The following is a 24,833-nucleotide window of genomic DNA, read 5'->3' as shown; positions in this document are numbered from 1 at the left end:
ATGCTCTTTGGTTCTGTCCACCTGCTCAGATGTTCTGGCGCAGGATTTGTGAGGACTTATCAAAGTGTCTGAAATGTACCATTCCAGCCTCTCCTTCAGTCTGCTTGTTGAGCGACCTAGATGGTGTCACTACAGAGATTAACACAACCCACATGGCTTTCACCGCTTTATGCATTGCTAAGAAGACTGTCCTCATGAACTGGAAAAATAAAAATAACCTTAATATCAACCAATATAGGGAGAGTTTGCTGGACCATATTAGTCTTGATACAGCTTCTGCCGCCACATTAGACCAATCTCTCTGGGCTCCTTTGATCAGCTCCATCACCTAGTGGCGGTGGGGGGTCACAGGTTTGTCCCACTTCGGTCTCTGTTGTTGGTGTGCGGGGGTGCATGTGGGCTTGGGGCGTCTGGGGGGGGGGGGGGGGTTTCTGGGGGATGGGGGATGGATGGGGCTTTGGTGGCTCTTGGGTGGCGTCTTTCTGGCGGCTGCATGCAGCGCTGCTGGGGTAGCCTGTGCCGGCGGACATAGGTAACCGGCCTGGCGGCCGTGCTGCTCCTGGGTGGGTCGAGGGCGGGCTTGGGGTTCTGGGGGCCCTCTGCCTCCGGGCTGGGGTTCCGGCTGGGCTGGGGGGGCTTGGGTCCTGGTGGGTGTGTCGCCGGGGTGTGGGTTGGCGCGTGCACTGGGGTCCGGCCCCGGCGCGGGGGCCTTCGGAGCGTCGGAGGGGCTGGGGGCCTCTTTAGCTGGTGGGGAGGTTGTTACCATCTGTCCGCAGGTGGTCCCTGCCTTAGGGGTATCCACTCTGCGGGGGTGGGGGGGAATCCAATAGAGTAGGAGAATGGACCCAACCTGGGTGTCTATTGTCTTATGTAGTCTGGGAGTTGACTGAATGGTGGGCTGGGTGTAGTTTTTTCCCTCTGTGGTGGGGTCTGGTTGGCTGCCCCGGGCTCTGTGGTGCCCGGTGGTGCCGCTGCTCTGGGCCCCTGGACTGGATGGGCCTCGGCCCTCCCGCCCTGGGTGGATTTTGGGGAACGGGGGTGCTTATGGGGGTCAGCGGGGGAGCTGGCTCCAGAGGGGGGGTACTTTGCCCCCCCCCCGATCCTTTCCTCCCCATCCCTAAATGCTTCCCTCCTCCCGCTCCATCACACCAACACACATGTAGGGCTTTGAGGTGCAGGTGCGTCGCTGGGATGCAGGGGAGGCATTCCTCCTCTGTCCCCCCGTGACCACCTGTGTCTCAGTCACACATCACAACTTAGACACTCTCATTACTTACTCTCTCATGACACATACATTTAGGGCCTTGGGGGTGGGCACACGGAATGTCATCCAGAGGGCGGTCTGTTCATTGAGCCTTACCTCTGGTGCCAGTGCCCACTTCTCAATTTTAAGTTGCACATAGACATTGAGGGTTCTGGGGAGGGGCCGAGCTGACACCAGGTGCTGATTGGCAGAGGGTGGTTAGCGCCCTGCCCTTCCCCTGTTTTAAAGCACTTTAGAACAACACGCACCAACACCACATATGAGCGGGCGAAGGGAAGCATGGGGTCTTTTCACACCCCCGTTCTCTGTTCACCATCTGGAGCCGGGGGCTGGGAAGAGCTGGCCGTCCGGTCGGGGTCTGGGCTGGTGGGCTTCTCGGCTGCTGTGGGGTCCGGGGTGGTCTTCTTGTCCCCATGCCAGAGGAAAAAATGGATCCATCTCCGAGGTCTGGTGGCGGATTGCCCCTCTGGGGGGGGTGGTGCCTGGATCTCAGAGTATAGAGTATATATGGGGAGTGTGAGTGTGTGTACGGCATTCATTTCTGTGTGTCTTTATGTTGGGCGAATGGGTGAATATTTGTTTATGTGTGCATGAGGGTGGGAACGTATGCTTGTGTATGTGTACGCCTGTTTGTCTATACGCATGTGTCAGGTTGGGTCTTAGACTCCACCTGAAATAACATCTCAGGCTCTATTGCCCCCCGCCACACTCCCCGCTGGTGGATGAGGCCCCTGGCTGCCGATGCGTTGGTGGTTCTCGATGTCCGGGTCTCATGGACATGTGCTCACGGACACACACTGTCTTGATCGGCTGTTGCTTCTGGGCATGTGTTGTAATGCGGGTTGTGTGTACTGTTCAATAACATTTAACGTTTGATGGTCGTTGTGATTAGTACAGATGTTGGTTGTTGTCTTTCTCTTTTCAGCAGACATGGAAGCAGATTATCTGTTTTTTTTTTTTCTTTTCTCCCTTTTTTTTTCTCCTCTCTCCCCCTCTCTTTCTCTTCCCCCCTTCTTCTCCTTTGTCCCCCCCCCCTCCCTCTCCTTCTTTTGAGGAAGTAAATAAAAATATAAAATAAATAAATAAATAAATAATAAAATAAATTAATAAATACAAATAAAGTAGTCCTCTGCAGAGGGGGGGTGGAGGATGGAATATATATATTAAAAAAAAAAAAAAAAAAAACAGAAGCTACAGATCACTGCTTTGTATCGGACATGGGGGGACATCCTGCTCCCCCGTGGAATTCTGCGACGTTTGACTGTCCTGCCTACTGGCTCTTCTGCTTAACCTTTCTGGGAAAAGATTCATTTTAAAGACTCACATATAATGTATCATTATAGCGGTTAAATAGTATAACATTATGTGACATTCTGCCTGTTTAATAGCACACAGAATTGACAAATAGTTACTATTATTGCAGAGGAATAACAAAATTATCAACTCGGGACTACCTTTTTCAGAGAGTATCATAATTTACACTATCAATACATTCAAGGTCAGCTTGACACAAATAAATGAATGTAATTAAAACAATCCATCCATCCATCTTCTAACCGTTTATCTTGATCAGGGTCACAGGAAAGCGTTGTTTCTTATCTTCAAATTTACAAATAAAAGCAGCATATCCCAGCAGCATAACCCCCAGTCTGCTCTTTTGGGATGAGATCTGCACACTTTGTCAGCCACTAGAGGAAAATGAAGTCACTGTCATCCAAATCAAACCAGGATCCTTGAGGCACCTTGAGGTAACGCCTGCTTTGCGACATGGCTGCAGGTATCCGTGGGAAAAAGCCGAGACTGTAGCCATGAAGGGATGCATCAGCCAGCTGCAATGCTCAGGTACACTGTGGCATTCAAACGAAGCCCAGCTCAGCCTAATGAGTGCAGGGAACACACTGCACCACCAACCAGTACTTCTGAAACAGTGCAGGACCAATACATGATCGTTGCTGTTTGCCCAAATTCTATCCCTATCATCAGCATGTCATAACACGAATCAAGATAGTCAGCCCAGCTGAAATTTTCTATAGTCATCTGGTTCTGCTGGTCATGTGCCCACTGAAGTTTTTTTTCTTGTTCTTAACTGACAGAAACGAAACAGAAACATGTTCGTCTGCATCCGCTTCAAGGTTCAATGAGCTTTTCCTTTCTGCACAACATTAGTCTACTAAGCTGTTACTTTTGTATTTGTGCCCTTCCTGTTAGCTTTAATAAATCTGACCATTCTCCCCTGAAAAAAGAAAAAAGAAAACAGCTCAGCGGATCACAGGCACACCACTCCCTGCAATAACGGACATTTATAACACGCGCTGTCTCAGGAAAACTAAGAGCATCCTGAAAGACCCCAGCCACCCTGCACTGGCACTTTTTACTTTCCTGCCATCAGGCAAGAGACTCAGGACAATTCACTCACGCACGACTCGATTCAGGAACAGTTTTTACCCCAGTGCCATCAGGCTATTCAACACACAGTAACAGCAACTTACTCCACACTATGTACTGACACTTTACCTATTTATTATTTATTGCTGCTGCACTACTTTGTCTTCTATGTCTTCTGTGTATTATGTCTTATGTTTTGTCTGTGAGGGAGGGGTTTTCAAGTAAGAATTTCATTGTACTCTGTACGCTGTACTTTGTACATATGACAATAAACTTCAACTTCAGACATTGCAAGTATTAAGCTCCAGTGACGAACCAGCCTTCAGAATTTATTTGTGCATCTATATGAATAACCAGAAATTACAACAAAAATCTCAACACAATAAGCAGTCAAAGTCAAAACATTCAAATGTGTATACATGATGAAATCAATACGTTACAAATACATTTATATCTGACAATGGAAAAACTTTGTACATTACTAGCAATGATCTAAAATCAGACTGTTTACTATGGGAGAGATTAGGGCTGGACAATAATTCGATATCAATATATATCGCGATATTTTTTTTTTCGATAACGGTGATACGATTTTTAAACACATTTCCGATATTTCGATATACATTTACATGTATCACAAGTGCTAAACAGCGCGTATTCAAATCGCATTTGCATGGTAATTTGCTGAACAACGCAGCTGTGAAACGTGATCCAGGTAAAACTTTTTTAGACAGCATAAATAATATTGAAGCATTTGTTTAAGCAGACTGTTAAAAGCAAAAGCAACAAAGCATTTTAGACTTTGTAAAGAAACCATAGTAACCACGTGTATGATACTTTTCAGAGCTGCGTCAGAGGGAAATGACTCGTGAATTTAATTTTGACACTGGTTAGCTTTTTGTGAAAACAAACTACAGTACACCCCGCAGGTTTTTTGTGATTTTGTGAGCGATCTTTGTGTTTTCAATGTTGGAGAATATAATTAAAGGTTTGTATCAAGAAACGACGGTGGTTTTTATTGTATACTGGTAAATCTCTGCTGTTAGTTGGTGGTATGCCTTTTGTTAGCCAACATGTATGTCGGGGCCGGCTCTACGCTGGGGCAACGCCCCCTTAAGCAAACGTCCTGCCCCCTTAAATCAAACTTTTAGAAGTTGAGGAAGAAAATAATAATTACCCACAAACTGAATATGGACAAGATTTACTACAGTAGCTGAAAAATCCACTGAAAAAGGCACAAACGAGATGATAAGTTTCACTTCTTGTTCGCTCTTTCCCTCCGCGTTCTGTTTGTGCGCGGGCTCACGCAGCACTCGGCAGATCCCCCACTCACCCTCCCCCCAGCTAAACATCCAATCACTGTTAGTATGCAAATGAGCCAGTTTCTCAGTAGGCAGGGCAAAGCGAAATGAGCTGCGTGATTGCGGAAGGTTTGGAGGAAACAGCAATCTCTCTCGTCAAAATCATAGTGATTAGTGAGATCATGGTTCGAATTATTTTTGTCTGTTTGGGGGGGGTCTTGATCGGGGGGTACTGTACCCCCCAGTACCCCCCGATCAAGACCCCCCCCAAATAGACAAAAATAGCAGTTTGGGGGGGGGGGGTATTAACATTTTTCTTGTTTTTTTTTTTTTTAAGAAAGAACCTCACCTTGTAGGAAAATTTTATGTAAAACGATTTTAGACACCCCTAGTGTGGATCGTACCATTTGAACCACCTTGGCGCTAGAAGCAGCTTAGCCAGTCGGTTACGTCATTCATTCTCATTGAGCGACTTGTTCGTTGTGATTTCAAGATTCTTTATTCGTCACATACATAGTTATAACAAGTACAACATGTAGTGAAATGAACCCTGACCGATCCTATTTTTCAGTTTTATATTTCAAGACTCGGTGAATTGATTTTTTCTTTTTCATAACTTAGCCTACCCTTTTTAGTTTTGGTAATATTGGCAATAGTGAAAAGTGTTTTGTTGGGTTCAAATATGTTTGATATAGGCCATCCAATTAAGGTAAATGTCTTGTTTTTAATCTGATGAGGAATATTTTATTTTATTTTTTGTTTTACTTTTCAGTTTTCCCCCTGAGGGATTGCCACCTTACTGTGGTCAGGGGCTTTGCGTGCCTCAGTGACCCTAAGAGCTACACCAGCAGAAGCTTAGCCTTCAGGTGGGACACCCAAGTTGGACAGGTCTTAGGGCAGAGGCCTGACAAAGTGCAAACCAATTACATGACAAAAACAGTTATCCAGAGCACCACCCCACCCCTTTCCCGCCTTTGTCGCCACCATGTGCCCCCTTCACATTTCTGTCTGCCCCCTCATATATGCATGTCTAGAACCGGCCCCGATGTATGTACATATTTATAGCATGCCGATCGCGTAAAACAAATCGCGGCAATGCCAAAAACCCATGTATGTACATTCTCAGTTATTAACGCACATAAATACATTTCAAGCACATGCTAATATATTGCTGCCATATTGGTTTTCGGTTATCTCGATCATCGGTTATCTCGACGCTTTTTGGCAACCCCCTAGGCCGGCGACATAACCGGGTTCGACTGTATATGAATAATCAGCCTGTTCTAGTTTAAATGGAAATATATTATTGTTAATAAGCTGAGTCTGAGAGTTTTATTTATTTGATAGTTTATTTCACATTTCTTGTTTGTAAAGGCTAAATACAAAAAAAAAGTGAACCTTTTTTTTTTTGTACTGTTTTTATTTAAAAAAAAAATTATATAATTTTAATAGGAGGAGCCTGGAGGTATTATAGACTTTGCAAATTCAGTTTGCAGACAACCATTGTGCGTGTCCTCGGCAGTTTTTTCCTGAGGCTTTTTAATATTACCCATATCGATATCGGAATTATATCGTATCGACCAAAATTAAGAAATATATCGTGATATAAATTTTTGCCATATCGTCCAGGCCTAGGAGAGATATAATTTCTATGTAGGCCTATACATAAATGTGCAAATCTCTGTCTGTTTTACACGTTATTCATAAAAGCTGCACTGATACAAGACTAAAAACAATCCGCTTGATTTTTTCACCGGGTCTGATATTAAAGACGCTTATTTCTACTATCACAAACTCTGCGCTAATTGTAAAACAGGTATTACACCAAATTCTGTGACCATCGAATTCTGTGACTGCTGTACATGTTCGCGAGGTTCCCGTCCACGTGCACGAGCACTCTCCCCATTTTACGCAACGCAATTTAACTTATGTTCTCGCAAAATATGTAGGAGGGTACGAGAGTGGCTATTTCTGAGCTCCGAAACACGTCGGCAGTGCTGTGTCTAATTTCCCCATTTATTCGCTTTAATTTTACTTCATATTATTTTATTTAGTTTTATTTCGTTTTGTTTTTATTTTTATTTTAAGTTATCTCCACTTTACAATGTCTGTAAGGGAAATATCAAAGACATAATTGCGAAAAAAACAACACGATAGTTCTGCTTCTCAGTTTCATCATCTTACTTTATGCTACTTAACTGCCGTCTTACATTCTGATACACAACTGTTACCCAATCGGCTGATGCAGCCAATTTTGTGATATTCTGTATTGTAGTGCACTACATTTACTGTCACGATTAAATATAGCATCGCCACTTGTCTCGAGTAATGTGGGATCGTGTCATACTGGAGCTGGAATAAAATGCTCCTTACTGTATTAAACTGGACCATGCCAGTACTGACAGGTGGCAAGCCAATTTTCAAGTGTCGGCAAATGTAAGAATGCTGGATACAATGAGACAACAGCTGTCTGAAGTGTATGAACTCGATGAACATGTCTTTTTAAAGACCCACTCAGCACATTGTTGCCTGAAGATGAACGGTACATTGTTGCTTGTTCAGTAGCCACACGTAGGTCACAAAATCTGATGAAAGCGGTGTTAATTAGTCACCCCTTTGACAGAGCTGACCTGTACACCCCAGTTATGAAATCTTTCCAGGATTACAATTTCTATTTATGGTGATGCAGCAGAAGTGCTTTTCACTGCAGTGTCCCTGATTTTTCCCATGTTGCTTTGGGGTCACAGGATTTGGTGGCTGCTATCAAATATTGTGACCCCTCTGTTGAAGGTGGATGGTGTAACCCAGTCATGAAATCTTTATAATATTATCATGTACAATGATGACAAGTCACCTGAAGTGCTTTTCACTGCAGTGTCCCTGATTTTTCCCTTGTTGCTTTGGGGTCACAGGATTTGGTGGCTGCTATCAAATATTGTGACTCCTGTGCCTTGTTTCTTCTACAGTAAAGTCTCCACTGTTTTTGGTCATGAAACCTTTTTGTCATGGTCTATGCTTGATCTTAAGCATAAGGCTTACTTTTCTGTTACTGTGTAAGAAATGCTCCTATAGAATTTGATAAAATGTTTGAAACATATAAATTAGGGCTGTCAAAATTAACGGGTTAACGCGGATTAATCCATCATCATGATTAATCTGATTAAAATTTTTAACGCAATTATCCCATCTGCAGCGCAGAATGATTCAAATCACTGAAATGTCTCTGTCAACCCATTTCGGGTAGTTTTAGTGCGTTCCATTTCCCCTCGGAACTTGTATTCCGAGTCGGATTCCGGAGTTTTGAAGCCGGAAGTGACTACATGCGATCCCGTTTCTCTGCTCTTGGCGTTTCTCAGACATCCAAGAAATATCTCGGAGCAGCTCAGAGGATCCCGAGTTCAGAATCCAAGATGGCTGCGCCCTTTACCAACAGAAGGGAAAGTTGTAGTCTTATACTGTGTAAGCACTACTTCTCATTTGTGGCTCATTAAATCGGTCGCACACGCTATACCGTCCAACTTATCTGTGGATGTGTTGCTACGGAGTTTTATATGTAAAGCACCGCACGTAATGTGTTATCAACTGATACTGCTAACAATGGCAATTAACCAGGCTAGAATTGGACTTCATGATTAGTTGGATTATTTGTCGGATTTACAGTAGTTCGTGCTAATTGTAAGCGAACGAAGATAAAGACCATTTAAACTGAGGTACCTTAAATCCGACAAGTTGTCCGGCTAAGCAAAAAATCTTGCTTTTTGATATGGGTCCATGGTATTGCACTTCTGTGGCAGATGGAATGCATCCGACTCATGTTCAAGATGTTCAATAAACATGTTAAGTGCATATATATTCCCTTTTTTCTTGAGTCTGTTTGCTCATGCAAAATTAAATGTGATTAATATAGATTAAAAATGAATGATATTTAATCATGATTAATCAAAATTAATCCACAGGAACCCTGTGATTAATCTGATTAAAAAATTTAATCATTTGACAGCACTAATATAAATATAAAATATACACAATTGCATAAATAACTAGAGATGCATTTCCGCAGAAAATGTAGGAGGAGCGTCTAGAAAAAGTGAGTGGAATAAAAAAAATAAGAATATAAGGAATAACAATATGTGATTGTCGCTTATCGCAACCACATAATAAACTTAGGAAACCAACAAACAAAATTTAGTCTACTTTGAACTATTTTTATTACAATGATATGGTTATTAAAGCAAAGTTCTTAAAAATTAACTTTAAATAAACACTAGTGATGGGCACTGCAGCTCATCTCTAAGGCAATAAAAACATAGCGTTGACCCGGAGGTGCTGATTATCAACACAGTTTTTAAGAAAGTGTTCCATATCTTCTTTGTACTGAAACACAAAAAGAAAGGGATCGAGGTCATCCAGATCATCATTCTGTTTTAGTCTGTAGGGAGCTTTCTGGCAGTCCATGTGTTGCATTCATCCAGAACCGGCTATGAATTAGCATCCCATATAGATATGTGCATCTAAAATAGTACAATTAATAAGAATAATTGTCATGTACAGTAATAATTACTTCAATTCACAGCACATGTAACATTTGTAACAGAGCTGCCTAGTTCACTAAAGATTCGGAACTAAATAAATATTTTAAATATTTTTTAAATTTTCCAGTAGCAAAATCTGTATGGCATTAATTAGAAACTACGAACTCTGGAACAGGGGAGTATGCGGATACAGTCAGTCCAAGCTTAAGTAATCAATCTAAAGCTAAATTTGGAGAGAAAAAAAAAAACACCGGTCAAAACTTTCTAAAACTCCAGCTGCTAGAATGCTACTATTGTTGCTTGTTTTACCCACTTTTTTCTTTCGACAAAGCTAAACACTCTCCCACTATTTAGACGACTTGGAAGATTTATGTTCTTTCTGTGATAATGAGAGTGAATCCCAGGAACATTTATTTTTCTCTTGTACAGTGGTCAATGCTTTTTGGTCTACTCTGTTTAATTGTTTATCTTCACAATATGTAATACCACACTTAGAGTATCTCACCATTAAGTTTGCGGTTTTCCTTGAAGAGAAGGATACTGAATTCTTGCTCAACAATATTATTTTAATTGCAAAATTTTATTAACATAACTGTAGCTATATGAAGGTCTTCCCCAACACTGTAGCTTTTAAAAATGATTTAGTTTTATTTTTTAATTCTTTAAAGAAGGTGAAGACCAAAAGTGCCTGTAAACTTTGTACTCTTACGTTTGGCCTGTTTTGACTTACCTGTGCTGTCCCCCTGCTCGGATATTGTATTTTGTTGAAGACGAAATAAAGGAGTTTAATTTTAAAAATAAAAAATAATAAAAAAAATAAATAATTTACTTAACAGAACAGAAAAGAAAAAAAAAACACTCTCGCACTAACAAGTCCGGGCTGTGCGTGGAGGTCGTGTGATATCTGGTACTGCCTCCATGGCGTATGGTGCGTTCGATTATTTCTCTCCAAGTCGGAACTCGGATGAAAACGTCACGATACGTCACGAAAAACATCACTTCCCGTCGGAAACACGCCCCTTTTATGACGTTGAAGTCGGATAAGATTTTGTTGCCCGAGTTGCCCTTGTGACGTAATTTCAACATGGCGACTTGGTTTGTTTGTAGTTTATTTACTGTTCGAAAAAAGAATATCGCTATGAATGTACTAAAATATTTTATAAAGCTTTTAATGTGGTTTGACTAGTTCGTGTTTCTTGTTTGTCTCTCGGAAAAATCTAAATTTCTCCATTTTCTTCATTTGGAAAACTCCAAATCTGCTAAAATATAAAGCAACAACACACAGCAACGTGTTCATGGAGGCAGCCATGTTTGTTCCGAGATGTGGGTAGCTCGAACGGGAGATTGTCGGACGTGATGTCACTCAACTCGGAATTTCCGAGTTCCGAGAGAAAAACGAACGCACCAGTAGTTTGCATAATGTCATGTCCGGACTCGCTTGTGAAGATCACGTGTTTCCGGCTTTCTAGTGGAGACCCTCCTGGTGAAGGTGTGCAGCCAGAGCCTTCTAATTATTCGGCCAGGCTGCAGCAGTCAGCAGACGTTACAATCGTGGGTCTAATTACGACTGAACAGGAAAATACTGTTTGGGGAAACAACTTTCGAGTCACTGACAGGAGGAGGCATTTGCGGCACGGTAAGGCGTTTGTGGGGGATGGGTTCGTAGCTGTGACTGCTAATGTAGCTAGCTAGTTGCGCATTCCGCCGGGAGACTTTTAATTACAGAAAACATGCTTGTATGTTTGCAGAAGTGGGTAGAGCAGTCGAATTCTGTACTCGAGTAAAAGTACGGTTACTTCAATATTATAACAACGGAAGTCGGCGTAAAAGAGCTCAATCTCATTACTTTAGTGAGAGTAACAGAGTATCTAGAAAAAAAGACTACTGGAGTAGCGCGTTGGTTTACAAAATCGGAATTGGTTATTAACAAGCTATACAGTTGCGGGCTTTTCTAATCAACAGCACAGATAAAGTATGAAATCTAAAAGTAAAATATGCTCTCCAAATAAAACAAACACAAAGTGTGCAAATAAAACACCCTATACCTTTGATAATCAAAAACAGCGCGGGAAAACCACAGTATATATATAATCATTGGGGAGGTTTCATTGGCTAACAGCAGAATGTTAAGTGGTTCTTTGTAAAAATAAACGTGGAATATGTATAAAAATACAAATAATGTAGTATTCTACATAATGATTTCAGCAAGATATAAACTGAAATACATGAGAAAGATATGCGGTCGACGATGCCCTCGTCCCCAGAGCGTTAATAATAGTCACTGCATCATATTTATCGCTTTCTATATTTATATGGTCACAGTTTTTCATTTTTTATTCCATCTACCAATAAACTGTGAAAGGGATTTTATTGTTGCTACTTTTCTTGTGTTTCAAACTGCCTTTCCAAAGTGATGGGTGTGGGGTGCAGTGACATTCCAGACTGATGGGCTATTGACAGTATGCAAACTACTACAGGTGTGAGGACGCCTATCTCATCAATATTCATTGTGAAGGCCACTGACGTTGAGAAAAAGAGTGTCACTCTAAAGTACTAACACTTTAGTAATCAAACCACATAAATTTTCAGAATGTCTCTTTCACCTATGTGTAGCCAACCCCTGTGTCTAAGCTTCAGAGCTCAAAAGTCTTGGCTAGAAATGTCTATAATGTGATTTTTTTTTTTTACAATTTCTCAGCATGTCTGAAAATAGGTTTTTGAAAAGCATATGTTTAAAGTTGATTTTAACAAAAAATAGAATAATAACATTCTAAGTGGTCTCAGATTATTGGTGCTGAGTTTGTGCTGAATAAAAGCACATGTAACATGTAACATGATGGTATGTGGCATACCTTCAAAACCGCAGTTGTTTTGGTGTATTTGGAGGTAATAATTTGTGCCATTTCAAACCAGCAGTGTTGGTGCTCTGTGTAGTTCAGTTCAAGCATGTCAGAGATTGCAGTGTGAATAGCACACTGTGAACATGAACTGCGTATGGAGTAACGAAGGCTCTTTGGATGATATGTTTGCCTTATTCACTATTTTCCTGATAATTTTTGTCTATTAACCCTGTTCCATCTCCGTACTGACTGCTGTGTCTCCATCTTCCCTCAGCAAGGAGAGTGGATGAATCCTCCCAAACCTTTGCTTGCTCTCAGGATCCATTCTCCTACACTGCAGACATTGACCTGCACAGACATATCAAAATATCTCACCCCAACGAGTATCTCATACAGCTGAGGACCGGATCTATCAACACAACCCAGGATTCACCAGCTTCTGCTGGCCCCAGTGCCACTCAGCCCAGTACAGACATACTCAGTACCCTGGAAGAAGCCAGTACATACACACTGACAGCACAACAGGGTTCCCAGGGTGAGATGACTTTCAATATAAACAGAGACTGTAAAATACACAGGCAGACTCGTACAGAGAAGTCGTCCCATCTGTGTTCTGAGTGTGGGAAGAGCTTCAGTCGATTAGGACACCTAAAGATCCACCAGCGGATTCACACAGGAGAGAGGCCCTACCAGTGCTCCCAGTGTGGGAAGAGCTTTAGTGAGTTAGGAACCCTAAAGATCCACCAGCGGATTCACACAGGAGAGAGGCCCTACCAGTGCTCCCAGTGTGGGAAGAGCTTCAGACATTTAGGACACCTAAAGAATCACCAGCGGATTCACACAGGAGAGAGGCCCTACCAGTGCTCCCAGTGTGGGAAGAGCTTTATTCAGTCAGGAACCCTAAAGATCCACCAGCGGATTCACATGGGAGAGGGGCCCTACCAGTGCTCCCAGTGTGGGAAGAGCTTTAGTGAGATAGGAACCCTAAAGAATCACCAGCGGATGCACACAGGAGAGGGGCCCTACCAGTGCTCCCAGTGTGGCAAGAGCTTTAGTGAGCTAGGAACCCTAAAGAATCACCAGCGGATGCACACAGGAGAGAGGCCCTACCAGTGCTCCCAGTGTGGGAAGAGCTTCAGACATTTAGGACACCTAAAGAATCACCAGCGGATTCACACAGGAGAGAGGCCCTACCAGTGCTCCCAGTGTGGGAAGAGCTTTAGTGAGTTAGGAAACCTAAAGAAACACCAGCTGATTCACACAGGAGAGAGGCCCTACCAGTGCTCCCAGTGTGGGAAGAGCTTTAGTGAGTTAGGAAACCTAAAGAAACACCAGCTGATTCACACAGGAGAGAGGGCCTACCAGTGCTCTCAGTGTGGGAAGAGCTTTATTCAATCAGGAACCCTAAAGATCCACCAGCGGATTCACACAGGAGAGAGGCCCTACCAGTGCTCCCAGTGTGGGAAGAGCTTTAGTGAGTTAGGAACCCTAAAGAAACACCAGCGGATTCACACAGGAGAGAGGCCCTACCAGTGCTCCCAGTGTGGGAAGAGCTTCAGTCAATTAGGAACCCTAAAGGTCCACCAGCAGATTCACACAGGAGAGAGGCCCTACCAGTGCTCTCAGTGTGGGAAGAGCTTTAGTAAGTCAGGAACCCTAAAGAATCACCAGCGGATTCACACAGGAGAGAGGCCCTACCAGTGCTCCCAGTGTGGGAAGAGCTTCAGTCAATTAGGAACCCTAAAGGTCCACCAGCAGATTCACACAGGAGAGAGGCCCTACCAGTGCTCCCAGTGATGATCTCGATTAGGACACATTGAGAAGCACTCTCTTGACAGTTCATTATCACAGTTAGTCCAGTAAGTTGGTTCTTGAATTTTTCTGAATTGTATTTGTGAAATACCAGTATGTTGGGTCCCCCTCAGTAGTCCTGTTGATGTTTAGGATTTGTTTGACAAAGATTCGGAGGCAGTGTTTTAATAGTTACAGTATATTTTGAAGGTAGACTTCGACTGCAAAGCAGTTTTATAAACTACTGAAAAATTACACAGTTGTGTATTTTACAGAAGAGGATTCGGGCCACGTGAAATGATAATCAGAGAATTCTGAGGAAGAAGTCTGAATCCTGACATTACAGTCAGAGGCTGGCTGCAGACCTCAGGCTCCATGCAAGACACAAAGCAGAATACACAGAGGCCCTTTCCTTATCTAGGGCCACAAGTGCAGATGTCAGTGTTGGTGGAAAATGACAGAATTGGTAGCATTCCTGCACATTAATTGATTTGGGAACATATTTTTAGGAGGCAACATGAGAATATGTTATATATTGTAGTTTATTCAGACAAAATTTTGTGTGAATTTTGTGTTAGCATCTGAACAAGAATAATTTTCATCGCATGAGCTTTAATTGTGGTGATTTTTTTTAATCGTCTTAAAATGTTATGAAACTTGTCATATTGAAGACAAAGGTATGTCAATTTCTCTTCATTACACAGTGTTTGAGTATACTATCTTGGCTACAGTTTACAGAAAAGGGTTTGAATTGCATTCTTTTTATTTTTCTACAACCCATTACAAGAAAGAGTAAGACTATAAATAATATTTAACCCAAATGACATAGGGCAGTGGTGGCCTAATGTTTAGGGAAGAATATTTGATTTCTATTGTAGAAAGAATGCCACGAGTGTGTTCTGCTGTTATATCTGCCAAAGGTGGCTACTTTGAGTCAGAAGTTTAGAATACATTTTGGTCTATAAATTGATTCCATGATTTCTCTTTTAACTCCAATTGCTTATTTGTACTATGCTTTCATTTCAGAGTGCAATGAGACATTAAACTGCATACTTCTCAATTAAAAAATGCAAAAATTTGGGTGTTCTAAAACATTTGACTGGTAGTGTATGTATATGCAATATATAAAGCATGTATTTATGAGATACCGCTAGATAAACACTTTAGTGCAGACCTCAGTAGAAGTGACTTCAGGCTGGGGGATAACTTTGACTGGGTGACTGTGATTTATTTGCAAAACAGAAGGTGTTAATGGTGCTGGAGAGGGGGCGGGCAGCTTGTGTGGGGAGTAAGGGGGGGGGCTCCTCATGAGGAGAGCCTAATTTTTCCATGAATTCTAATGTTAAGGAACTCACCGGAAATGAGCTGCAAGAAACATTCATACGCAATGTGGATCTGAAGGGGGAAAAGGTTCCTGAACTACATGAAAACTGGTGGCATGCACAAGAACAAAAATTCCTCCTATATTGTTTATGAAAGGTTAATAAAATATCAGGGGTTGCCAATTTATGCATCTGGCGTGACGCTCACTTTCAGACCTTCACGCTCATGCAAGAAATCTCACGGCAAATCTATATAATTCCATTATAAACCTGAAATTAGCTACATCCAAAGTGTTGGGGTAGTCTGCCAGCTGATCAAAGTTGGGAATCCCGAAAAGTTTTGTTTTATAAGAGTTTAGTCCTTTTTAGAGCCATTTGCCAAATGCAATGGCTTCACATTTCTTTTTGCCATCATTTCATCAAACACCGTTCACTTTGTATTTGCTTGCAAGTATTATTTTTGTTGTAAATTAATAATCTGTAGATGACAAATTTAAGCTGAACCATTAAATAAATAATATATGGGTCATTCTTACGAACTTGCGAACATGTCAGGAACATGTCGGTTTGGATCAGTTTTTTTTTATGTAGAGCAATTGACATTACCTTAGATTTTTAAGTATATTTAAGCCATGCCATTTATTGCTCTGATTTGATGATTTTTAAAAACAATTTCACCAAAATAGGTTGCATTCCATTACCTTAAGCTTGTCCGGGGTTTGGGTCGTGGGGGAAGCAGCTTCAGGAGAGATACCCAGACCTCCCTCTCCCCAGCTACCTCTACCAGCTCTTTGTGGGGGGATGCCGAGGCGTTCCCAGGCCAACCGAGAGATATAATCCCTCCAGCGTGTCCTGCCCCGGGGCCTTCTCCCTGTAGGACATGCACAGAAAACCTCTCCGGGTAGCCACCCAGGAGGCATCCGTGCCTGATGTCCAATCCACCTCAATTGGCTCCTTTCGACGTCTACTCTGAGACTCTCCTGGGTATCCAAACTTCTCACCTTATCTCTAAGGGAGAGCCCAGATACCCTGTGGAGAATCCTCATTTCGGCCGCCTGTATTCGCAATCTCATTCTTTCGGTCATTACCCATAGCTCATGATCATAGGTGAGGGTAGGGACGAAGATGGACCAATATATCGAGAGCTTTGCTTTCTGGCTCAGTTCTTTCTTAGCCACGATGAACCGGTTAAGCACCTGCAAATCTGCAGACGCCACTCCGATTGAGAACCATGGTTCCAATCCTTATCCCCGCCGCTTCGCACTCAGCTGCAAACCGCCCCAGAGCACACTGGAGGTCCCCAGCAGATGAAGCCAACAGGACGACATCGTCCGCAAAAAGCAATCCTGAGGCCACCAAACTGGACACCCTCAACACCCTGGCTGCGCCTAGAAATCCTGTCCATAAATATTATAAACAGGACCCATGACAAAGGGTAGCCCTGGTGGATCCCAACCCGCACTGAGAACACGTCCGACTTATTACTGGCAATGCGGACCAAGCTTCTGCTCCATTCATACAGGGACCGAATTGCCCACAATAGTGGAACCCCAACCCCATACTCCTGAAGCACCCCCTACAGGGTACCTCGGGGAACCCGGTCATAAGCCTTTTCCAAGTCCACAAAACACATGTAGACTGGATAGGCAAACTCCCAGGCCCCCTCCAGTACCCTCACAAGGGTGTAAGGCTGGTCCAGTGTTCCACGGCCAGGACAAAAACCGCATTGTTCCTCCTGAATCCGAGATTAGACTATCGATCTCACCCTCCTCTCCAGTACCCCGGAATAGACTTTCCCAGGAAGGCTGAGAAGGCTGAGAAGTGTGATCCCCCTATAGTTGGAACACACCCTCCGGTCCCCTTTCTTAAATAAGGGGACCACCACCCCGGTCTGCCAATCCAGTGGTACTGCCCCAGATCTGCACATGCTGTTGAGAAGGCGTGTCAGCCATGACAGCCCCACAACATCCAGAACCTTTAGGTACTCCGGGTGGATCTCATCTTTAACCACCCTGGCCACCTCAGTCCCAGTGATGGGCAAGTCCCCCCCAGCACCCCCGAGCTCTGTGCCCTCAAATGTCTCAAAGGCAGTGTGCGCAGATGTATCTGAGGAAGGGTTGAGGAGGTCCTCAATGTATTCCTTCCACCTCCGGGTGATGTCCCCATGTGAGGTCATCAGCACCCCCTCCCCACTATAAATATTAGGAACCAGGAGCTGCTTCCCCCTCCTGATATTCCGGATGGTTTGCCAGAACCTTTTTGAGGCCGACCGAAAGTCACTTTCCATGGCCTCACCAAACTCCTCCCACGCCCGGTTTTTTGGTTTCACAACCGCCTGAGCCGCGTACCGCCTGGTCTGCCGGTACCCGTCAGCTGCCTCCGAAGACCCCCAGGCTAATAATTCCCGGTAAGCCTCCTTCTTCTGCTTGACAGCCCCCCTCACCTCTGGTGTCCACCATCAGGTACGAGGGTTACCACCACGACTGGCACTGACCACCCTGCAGCCACAGCTCCGTAAGGCCGCTTCCACAATGGAGGTCCGGAACAGTGTCCATTCAGACTCAATGTCCCCAACCTCCCCTGGTATGCAGTTGCAATTCTGCTGGAGGTGCGAGTTAAAGCTCTGGCGAACAGGAGCCTCTGCCAGACGTTCCCAGCATTCCTATGCGCTTGGGCCTACCAGGTCTGACTGGCTTCCTCCCCTGCCACCTGAGCCAACTCACCACCAGGTGGTGATCAGTTGATAGCTCTGCCCCTCTCTTCACCCGAGTGTCCAAGACAGAAGGCCGCAGATCAGATGATACGATTATGAAATCGATCATCGACCTGTAGCCCCAGGCATGTTCGTACCATGTCCACTTATGGACACCCTTATGCTCGAACATGGTGTTCGTTATGGACAAACCATGCATTGTACAGAAGTCCAGTAAGAGAACACCACTCGGGTTCAGATCAGGGAGACTGTTCCTCCCAATCACCCCCCTCCAGGCCACACTGTCATTGCCCATGTGAGCGTTGAAGTCCCCCAGCAAAACGATGGAATTCCCTCGTGGCACGGTAAGCAGCACACCACTCAGGGAGTCCAAGAAGGCCGGGCATTCCATAAGCGCAGATGACAGTCAGAGACCTATCCCCGACCCGAAGGCGCAGGTAGACAGCCCTCTCGTTCACCGGGGTAAACTCCATTTTTAATGCACCAAGCTGCGTGGCCACCAGTAGCCCGACCCCTGCCCGGCGCCGCTCACCCGCTGCAACTCCAAAAGAAAAGAGCGTCCAGCCCCTCTCCAGGAGATTGGTTCCAGAACCCACGCTATGCGTTGAGGTGAGCCCAACTATATCTCTTTGTCTGGCCCCTCCCCTGGGATCTTTTTGCCTTGGGAGACCCTACCAGGGGCTATTGCCCCTGACAAAATAGCCCCCAGGGTGACTGAGGCACGAAAACCACGATAAGGTGGTAATCGAAGGAGGGACCTGCTGACATAATTTCAGTAACTCTCTAAAAACACAGGTGGAGTGTTGACAAGGACAAGGCTGAAGTTTACTCTGTCATGCTGATTGAGTTAGAATAGCAGACTGGATGCTTTAAGTTTGAAATTGTAGTAATACAAATTGGAGAGGTAAAACTGGAAGAGACTACAGAGAAAGCGCATGATACAGCAAAGTGGAAATCTTGGCAGTATAAGTTATACACAATGAATTCCAGATGAGTGCTGTCAAACTGGACATTGCTAAAACTACAGTGAACAAATTGTTTGTGGAAGAACTCAATAGTTTTAAGAATGCACTTTATTGGGATTACAGTGCTGGTGAGACAAGGATCTGCAAGTGAAAGAAAGGATAGTAGCTAGCTAGTAACATTAAAGTTAAATGTGGCGGTGCGTGTGTGCATACATGCCACACTTTACCTGCCAGCGTGCAAGTAGTGAGACAACGACAAGGGCTGTGTGAAGGTTTCCTTAACATTAAACTGAGACATGGTGAGTTGGGCATAGATTATGAACTTTGTAGTGAGTTACTGTATAACCTTAAGTGGACATGAGCTGTATAGTGTAGTTTGCCTAACAAACTTGCTCTAATTGATCAATTCAACCTTGCTTCAATCTCTACCCTAACATGTTGCCTTATCAGCTTATATTGATTTAGTATTGTGACTTGTAGGCTACATATAACAAAAAGTCATTTAAAAATATTATTACAAATTACAGCGTTTGTAGCAAAGTAGGCTACTTTTTTCATTATTTAAAATGTCTTAATGTTTTTTTGTCTTTTGTTTCTGTGTTTCAGGAGTGGATTGCATGCAGTGCAAATTCTGCAAATTTGTTGGCTCATCTGAAGAGGTGCTGCTGAAGCATTGTCGCCTTCGTCATGGAAAAGGTGCTCGCTGGCCTTGCGTTCACACAAACTGTGTATGTGTGTTTGAAACTCCTGGTGCAGTACGATCACACCTGTCAAGATCACACAGAGACACCGAAAATTCACCAAATTCAACATTTCAATGTGAATTGTGTGATTTAAAAGAGATTTGCAGTGAAAAGACTTTTTGGAAGCATCTTGGATACCATTTAAAGAATCACGAAGCTGTGCAATGTCCCATTGTTAGATGTACCTTTACCACAAATGTTCGTCCAACCTTAAGTTCTCACAGTAGTCGGAATCATAAAAATTGCTCACTTAACGATTTTCGAAGTGTAGGAAGAAGCAACACCTTAGATGAGGCAAGTGATGATGAACAAGTAGATTTTGAAGCAGGCTTATCACATGACAGGGTTATCTCAAAGGATAGTAGGAGATCAGATGAGGTTGAAGAGACTGAGGAAAATTTGGATATTGAGACACTTGAGCACAAATTGGCTTCTCTCTTTCTATCTATGCAAACAGTGTTGCATATTTCCAGAAGTGCAATTCAGACTCTTGTAGAGTGGTATTGAAATTCAGTCAACTTTTCAATCTACAGATCCCTGGAGGAATTTATATTTCAGTGAACATTTTTTTGTAATTAGAACCCATCAAATATCTTTATAACTCAGCCGGTAAAAACACTTTTGTTTATGTATCAGTAAATAAGGTACTTGAGACTTTATTTAGGCGGGCAGATTTTTTGGACCAAATTGTATTTGATCAAGACTCTTTACCTGGGTTCTGTAAGTCTTTTCAAGACGGGAAGTATTACAAGGACAATAAGTCACTTGGGCAGCAGAACCAATATATCAGTTTGGCATTGTATACTGATGATTTTGAAGTGTGTAATCCTCTAGGCACCTCAAGAAAGCTTCACAAGATAACTGCGGTTTATTGGGTTGTTTTAAATTTACCAGCCAAGTTCTCATCCAGTCTCCCTTCACTTCAACTAGCACTCCTCATTAAAAGTGTTGATGTCAAGCAATATGGCTATGAAAAGTTTCTTGAGCCATTGATTAAAGCTATAAAACATATAGAACAAGAGGTGTGCTGATAACCATGGAGCACATGGACTAGCAGGGTTTTCTGAAAGTTTTACTGTTGAGAAGTTCTGCCGATTTCGTTTACTAAGGACCAAATTGCCACAGCTAATGTTCATGATTTCCAACTGAGGGATGTTGATGGACACGACTCTTTATTGAAAGAGCTTAGGCAGAACGAGAACCTTCAAAGCATTAATAGTGTAGAAAGGCAGTGTGTACTGGGGAAGCATCTTCTGGTCTTTCATCCAGTGAATGGATATCCACCTGAAATTCTGCATGATTTTTTTGAGGGGGTCGTTCCTCTGCAATTGTCTTTGTGTTTGAAAAATCTCATAGCAAAAGGTCTATTTACGTTTGATTCACTAAATGACTGCATAAAGTAATTTCCCTACACATATACAGACAAAGTAAACAAACCACACAAAATTTCAAAAGCAAGCTTTGAAAAAGGAAGTGTTGGAGGTAACGGACATGAAAATTGGACATTGTTACGCTTGCTTCCTTTTATTATTTGATTCAAGATACCAGAGCATGAGCCTGCTTGAGAGATTTTAATGGACCTTAAGGAAATTGTTGAGATTGTTGTTTCACACATACTCTCTGAGGAAGCATTGTGCTATTTGTCCTCTAAACATCGGGATCACCGCAAGTTGCTCACTAGTACCTTCCCAGAGTTCCGACAAAACATCACTTTATTGACCATTATCCACATCTAATTTGCTGTTATGGCCCATTGGTGGACTTTTGGACGATGAGATTGACACAAAAATGACACAAAAAATTGGAAAAATGTGCTGCTCACCCTTTCCTCGAAACACCAGCAGATGTTGGCGTACCATTTGGACAGTCAAAACCTTTTCAAGGCAAAGCTGTATGTGGAAAAAGTGAAAGTGGTCAAAGTTTCAGAATTGTATGCATCACTCAGGTGCCAAACTGAGGAGAAGTACCTACATCTTCACAGTGTGTCTGTCTAAAATGATTCACCTACACGGTACACAGTATGCAGAGGGCATGATTTTATCTTCTGGGCAGTGTAGTGGATTACCAGAATTCCATACGATTGTATTCATTCTTGTCCACATAGAGCAGTGTTTCTCAACCCAGTCCTCAGCGAACCCCAGCCAGTCCACATTTTTGCTCCCAGCCAATCAGGAACACCGAATAGCTGGAACAGGTGTGCTGGGAGCTGGGAGGGAGCAAAAACGTGGACTGTCTGGGGTTCGCTGAGGACTGGGTTGAGAAACACTGACATAGAGGAAGTGATGTTTATGTATAAAAGGCTCTCTTCATGGTATATTGAACATTTCAGATCTTATGAAGTTGTTCACACCACTCTTTGGAAATAATATACCTGGTTCCAGATGCACGGATTACCATCCTCTAGAAGCATATAAAGTCGAGGGGAAATTTATGGTGACTGCAACAACATTCCTCCTCAACTAAATCAACTGATAATGGTATGTTGCCAGCAGGTTTCACTACAGGTGGTCTGTAATTGTCAGTAACATTGTAGTTGATGCTGAATCTAGTTTCTGCTTTTTGGCCTCTCTTTCCAGACTTTACTTCGGGTAGTCCTCTCCCCCAAAGAAGCCAAACGACTCCAACTGGCAGAAATACCAGAATATGTGGACTAGCTAATTGAGGTACTTAAAGAGAGACTCCAACTTGAGAACGATTTCACACTCCAATTTGAAGATTCTGATTTTGGAAATGCTTTATGCCTGTTGACCACAATGTCTGAATTGCCAGAGGGATGTGCAGTCCTACATATTATATGGAACTCTTCCCTCCCTTCAACCCCTTGTAACCCATCTGACCATTCCATTAGTGGATCAGTCTCCTCCTTGGACACAGCCAGTGTTCATTCAGATGATTTTAGGCCTAGCAGCTCTCTCCAGACTCAGGGTAGTTCTAGCGATTCTGTCAAGAGCAGATTAAGACAGGACATTAAATGGCCCTCTCCATTCCCCATCCCAAAGCTCTCATATGATGTTGAGCTAAAATTGCTTAAAGGAAATGAGATCTATGAAAAGACAAAAAAGGCGCTTGAGGTAACAAGAAATGTCAAAACTGAAATTTTGGATAAACTTGCACAGGCCATTTTTGAACTCCGAGCTGGCTACCCTGAGAAAGATGAAGTAGCCTCAGTTGCATCTGCTCTGGTTCTCAAGTATCCATGCCCGAGGGACAAAGACAGCATAACGTGCTGTGATGCCAGGCTAACGAGTCTCAGGTACAAGATTGGAAACTTCAGGGCAAAACTGCGTGATGCAGGCTGCAATGAGGTAGATGTGAACAGGAAAAGGCGATGAGGAGATGGGGAAAATGGCCCATTCACTCTCAAAAAGGCCAAATGGGGAGTAGTCAACCATGTCCCAGACTACCCAGACCACCATGATGATAGTTCACGTGAGTGGCTTGCTCTGGTTGAAGAATTAAAAAAAATAAAAGGAATATGGCAGAGAGAATGCAGAACATAGAGTTGACCTTTTCCCTACGACGTAAGGAAATTGTGGAGATGCAGCCTATGGTGTCAGAGATCCAGGAGAGATGGCCTGCGCTGTTTTCTCTGGAGGAGGTAAGGCTTTCCTCATGCTTTTACTTGCATTTAAATGCTCGTTGTATAGTGTGTAAACTGGGTGGCGCGGAGGTGCAGTGGTTAGCACTGTTGCCTCATACCTCTGGAGTTTGTATGTTCTCTGTGTTGTCATTCGGTTTCCTCTGGGTACTCCGGTTTCCCTCTACAGTCCAAAAACATGCTGAGGCTGATTGGAGTTACCAAATTGTCTGTGTGCATGTGTGAGTGAATGGTGTGTGAGTGTGCCCTGCGATGGGTTGGAGCCCCATCCTGGGTTGTTCCTGCCTTGTGCGCATAGCCTCTAGGCCAGGGGTCTCCAACTCCGGTCCTGGAGAGCTACTATCCAGTAGGTTTTCTATCCTACCTGGCTACTGATGAGCCACACCTGTTCCTGGTATTTACCTGACAACTGGTGTGGTTCATCAGAAGCCAGGTAGGATAGAAAACCTACTGGATAGTAGCTCTCCAGGACTGGATTTGGAGACCCCTGCTCTAGGATAAGCTCCAGCCCACCCCATGACCCTGAATAAGGTTACAGAAACTGGATGGATGTATATACATTAGGGATGCTCCTTTTGACCGTTTAACCGTTAACCGAAATAATTAATTCTGACCGAATATTACTATCAGTTAAACGGTTTAAAATGTTTTTATATATATTTTAATTATTAGTAGTAGTATGAAGTTTTGTGGCATCTCAGCTGAAGATTGCTTTTCACGTTCTAAATACACTGGGTTTGAATCGGCGACTGTGATTACAGGCACACAGGCTTAGCCCACTGAGCCATGAACACAGGTACGAGCTTTGCTGCTGAAAATGGAAACATTGGCGCAAAGCTTCAGCGGCAGAGACGTATCCGTGTGCTATATTGTAGCCGATCGGTGTAAACACTACCCAGACATGTGCTCTTGTTTTATTTCGGTTACAATGGGCGTATTCACATATTTCTTTATCCAATACTAACTGTCGGATTATCATGTTGTTATCATGCGAATAGCGCAATTTGCAAGTGGGAAGGCGATCAGAGCTGCTTCGAGACGCAGACGCTTAAGTCAGTCACTCTTGTTCTTTCTATTCGTATCACGAAGCTATAAAAATATATTTAGTTTCTACCTATATATATATTTGAAAAGTAGACCGTCCAAGGTTTCTGAGGGTGTTTTTTAAATGTGTATATGATAAAACCTCGCAGAGTTATTTAAATGGTTTGGCGAAATTTCTGTCAGATCCCGCCGGCGGGACCGCCGACCCCAGAGGAATTTAATATTCTAATCTAATCAGTTAACGGTTAATGTTCGGTTAACGAACGGCGGTTGTCGGTTGGGAAAATTAATCGAAATGAGCATCCCTAATATACATAAGTGTGTGAACTTCTCAA

At 43.3% G+C, this 24,833-nt stretch overlaps 1 protein-coding gene across 1 annotated transcript in view; it reads left to right on the top strand.

Annotated features, from left to right (window-relative positions):
- Positions 1 to 24,833, top strand: part of LOC111836354 (uncharacterized) — a 356,103-nt gene that overhangs the window by 263,587 nt on the left and 67,683 nt on the right. Inside the window, exons 15-16 of the mRNA XM_072703387.1 lie at positions 13,624 to 14,106; positions 21,527 to 21,536. Of these exons, the coding sequence (XP_072559488.1) occupies positions 13,624 to 14,106; positions 21,527 to 21,536 (493 nt within the window). The remainder of the gene's footprint in view (positions 1 to 13,623; positions 14,107 to 21,526; positions 21,537 to 24,833) is intronic.

This window comes from Paramormyrops kingsleyae, chromosome 20 (assembly GCF_048594095.1).
Source record: "Paramormyrops kingsleyae isolate MSU_618 chromosome 20, PKINGS_0.4, whole genome shotgun sequence".
NCBI classification, from domain to species: Eukaryota; Metazoa; Chordata; class Actinopteri; order Osteoglossiformes; family Mormyridae; genus Paramormyrops; species Paramormyrops kingsleyae.
The sequence above is the reverse complement of the archived record's forward strand: the minus strand, read 5'-3'. Positions and strand labels throughout refer to the sequence as shown.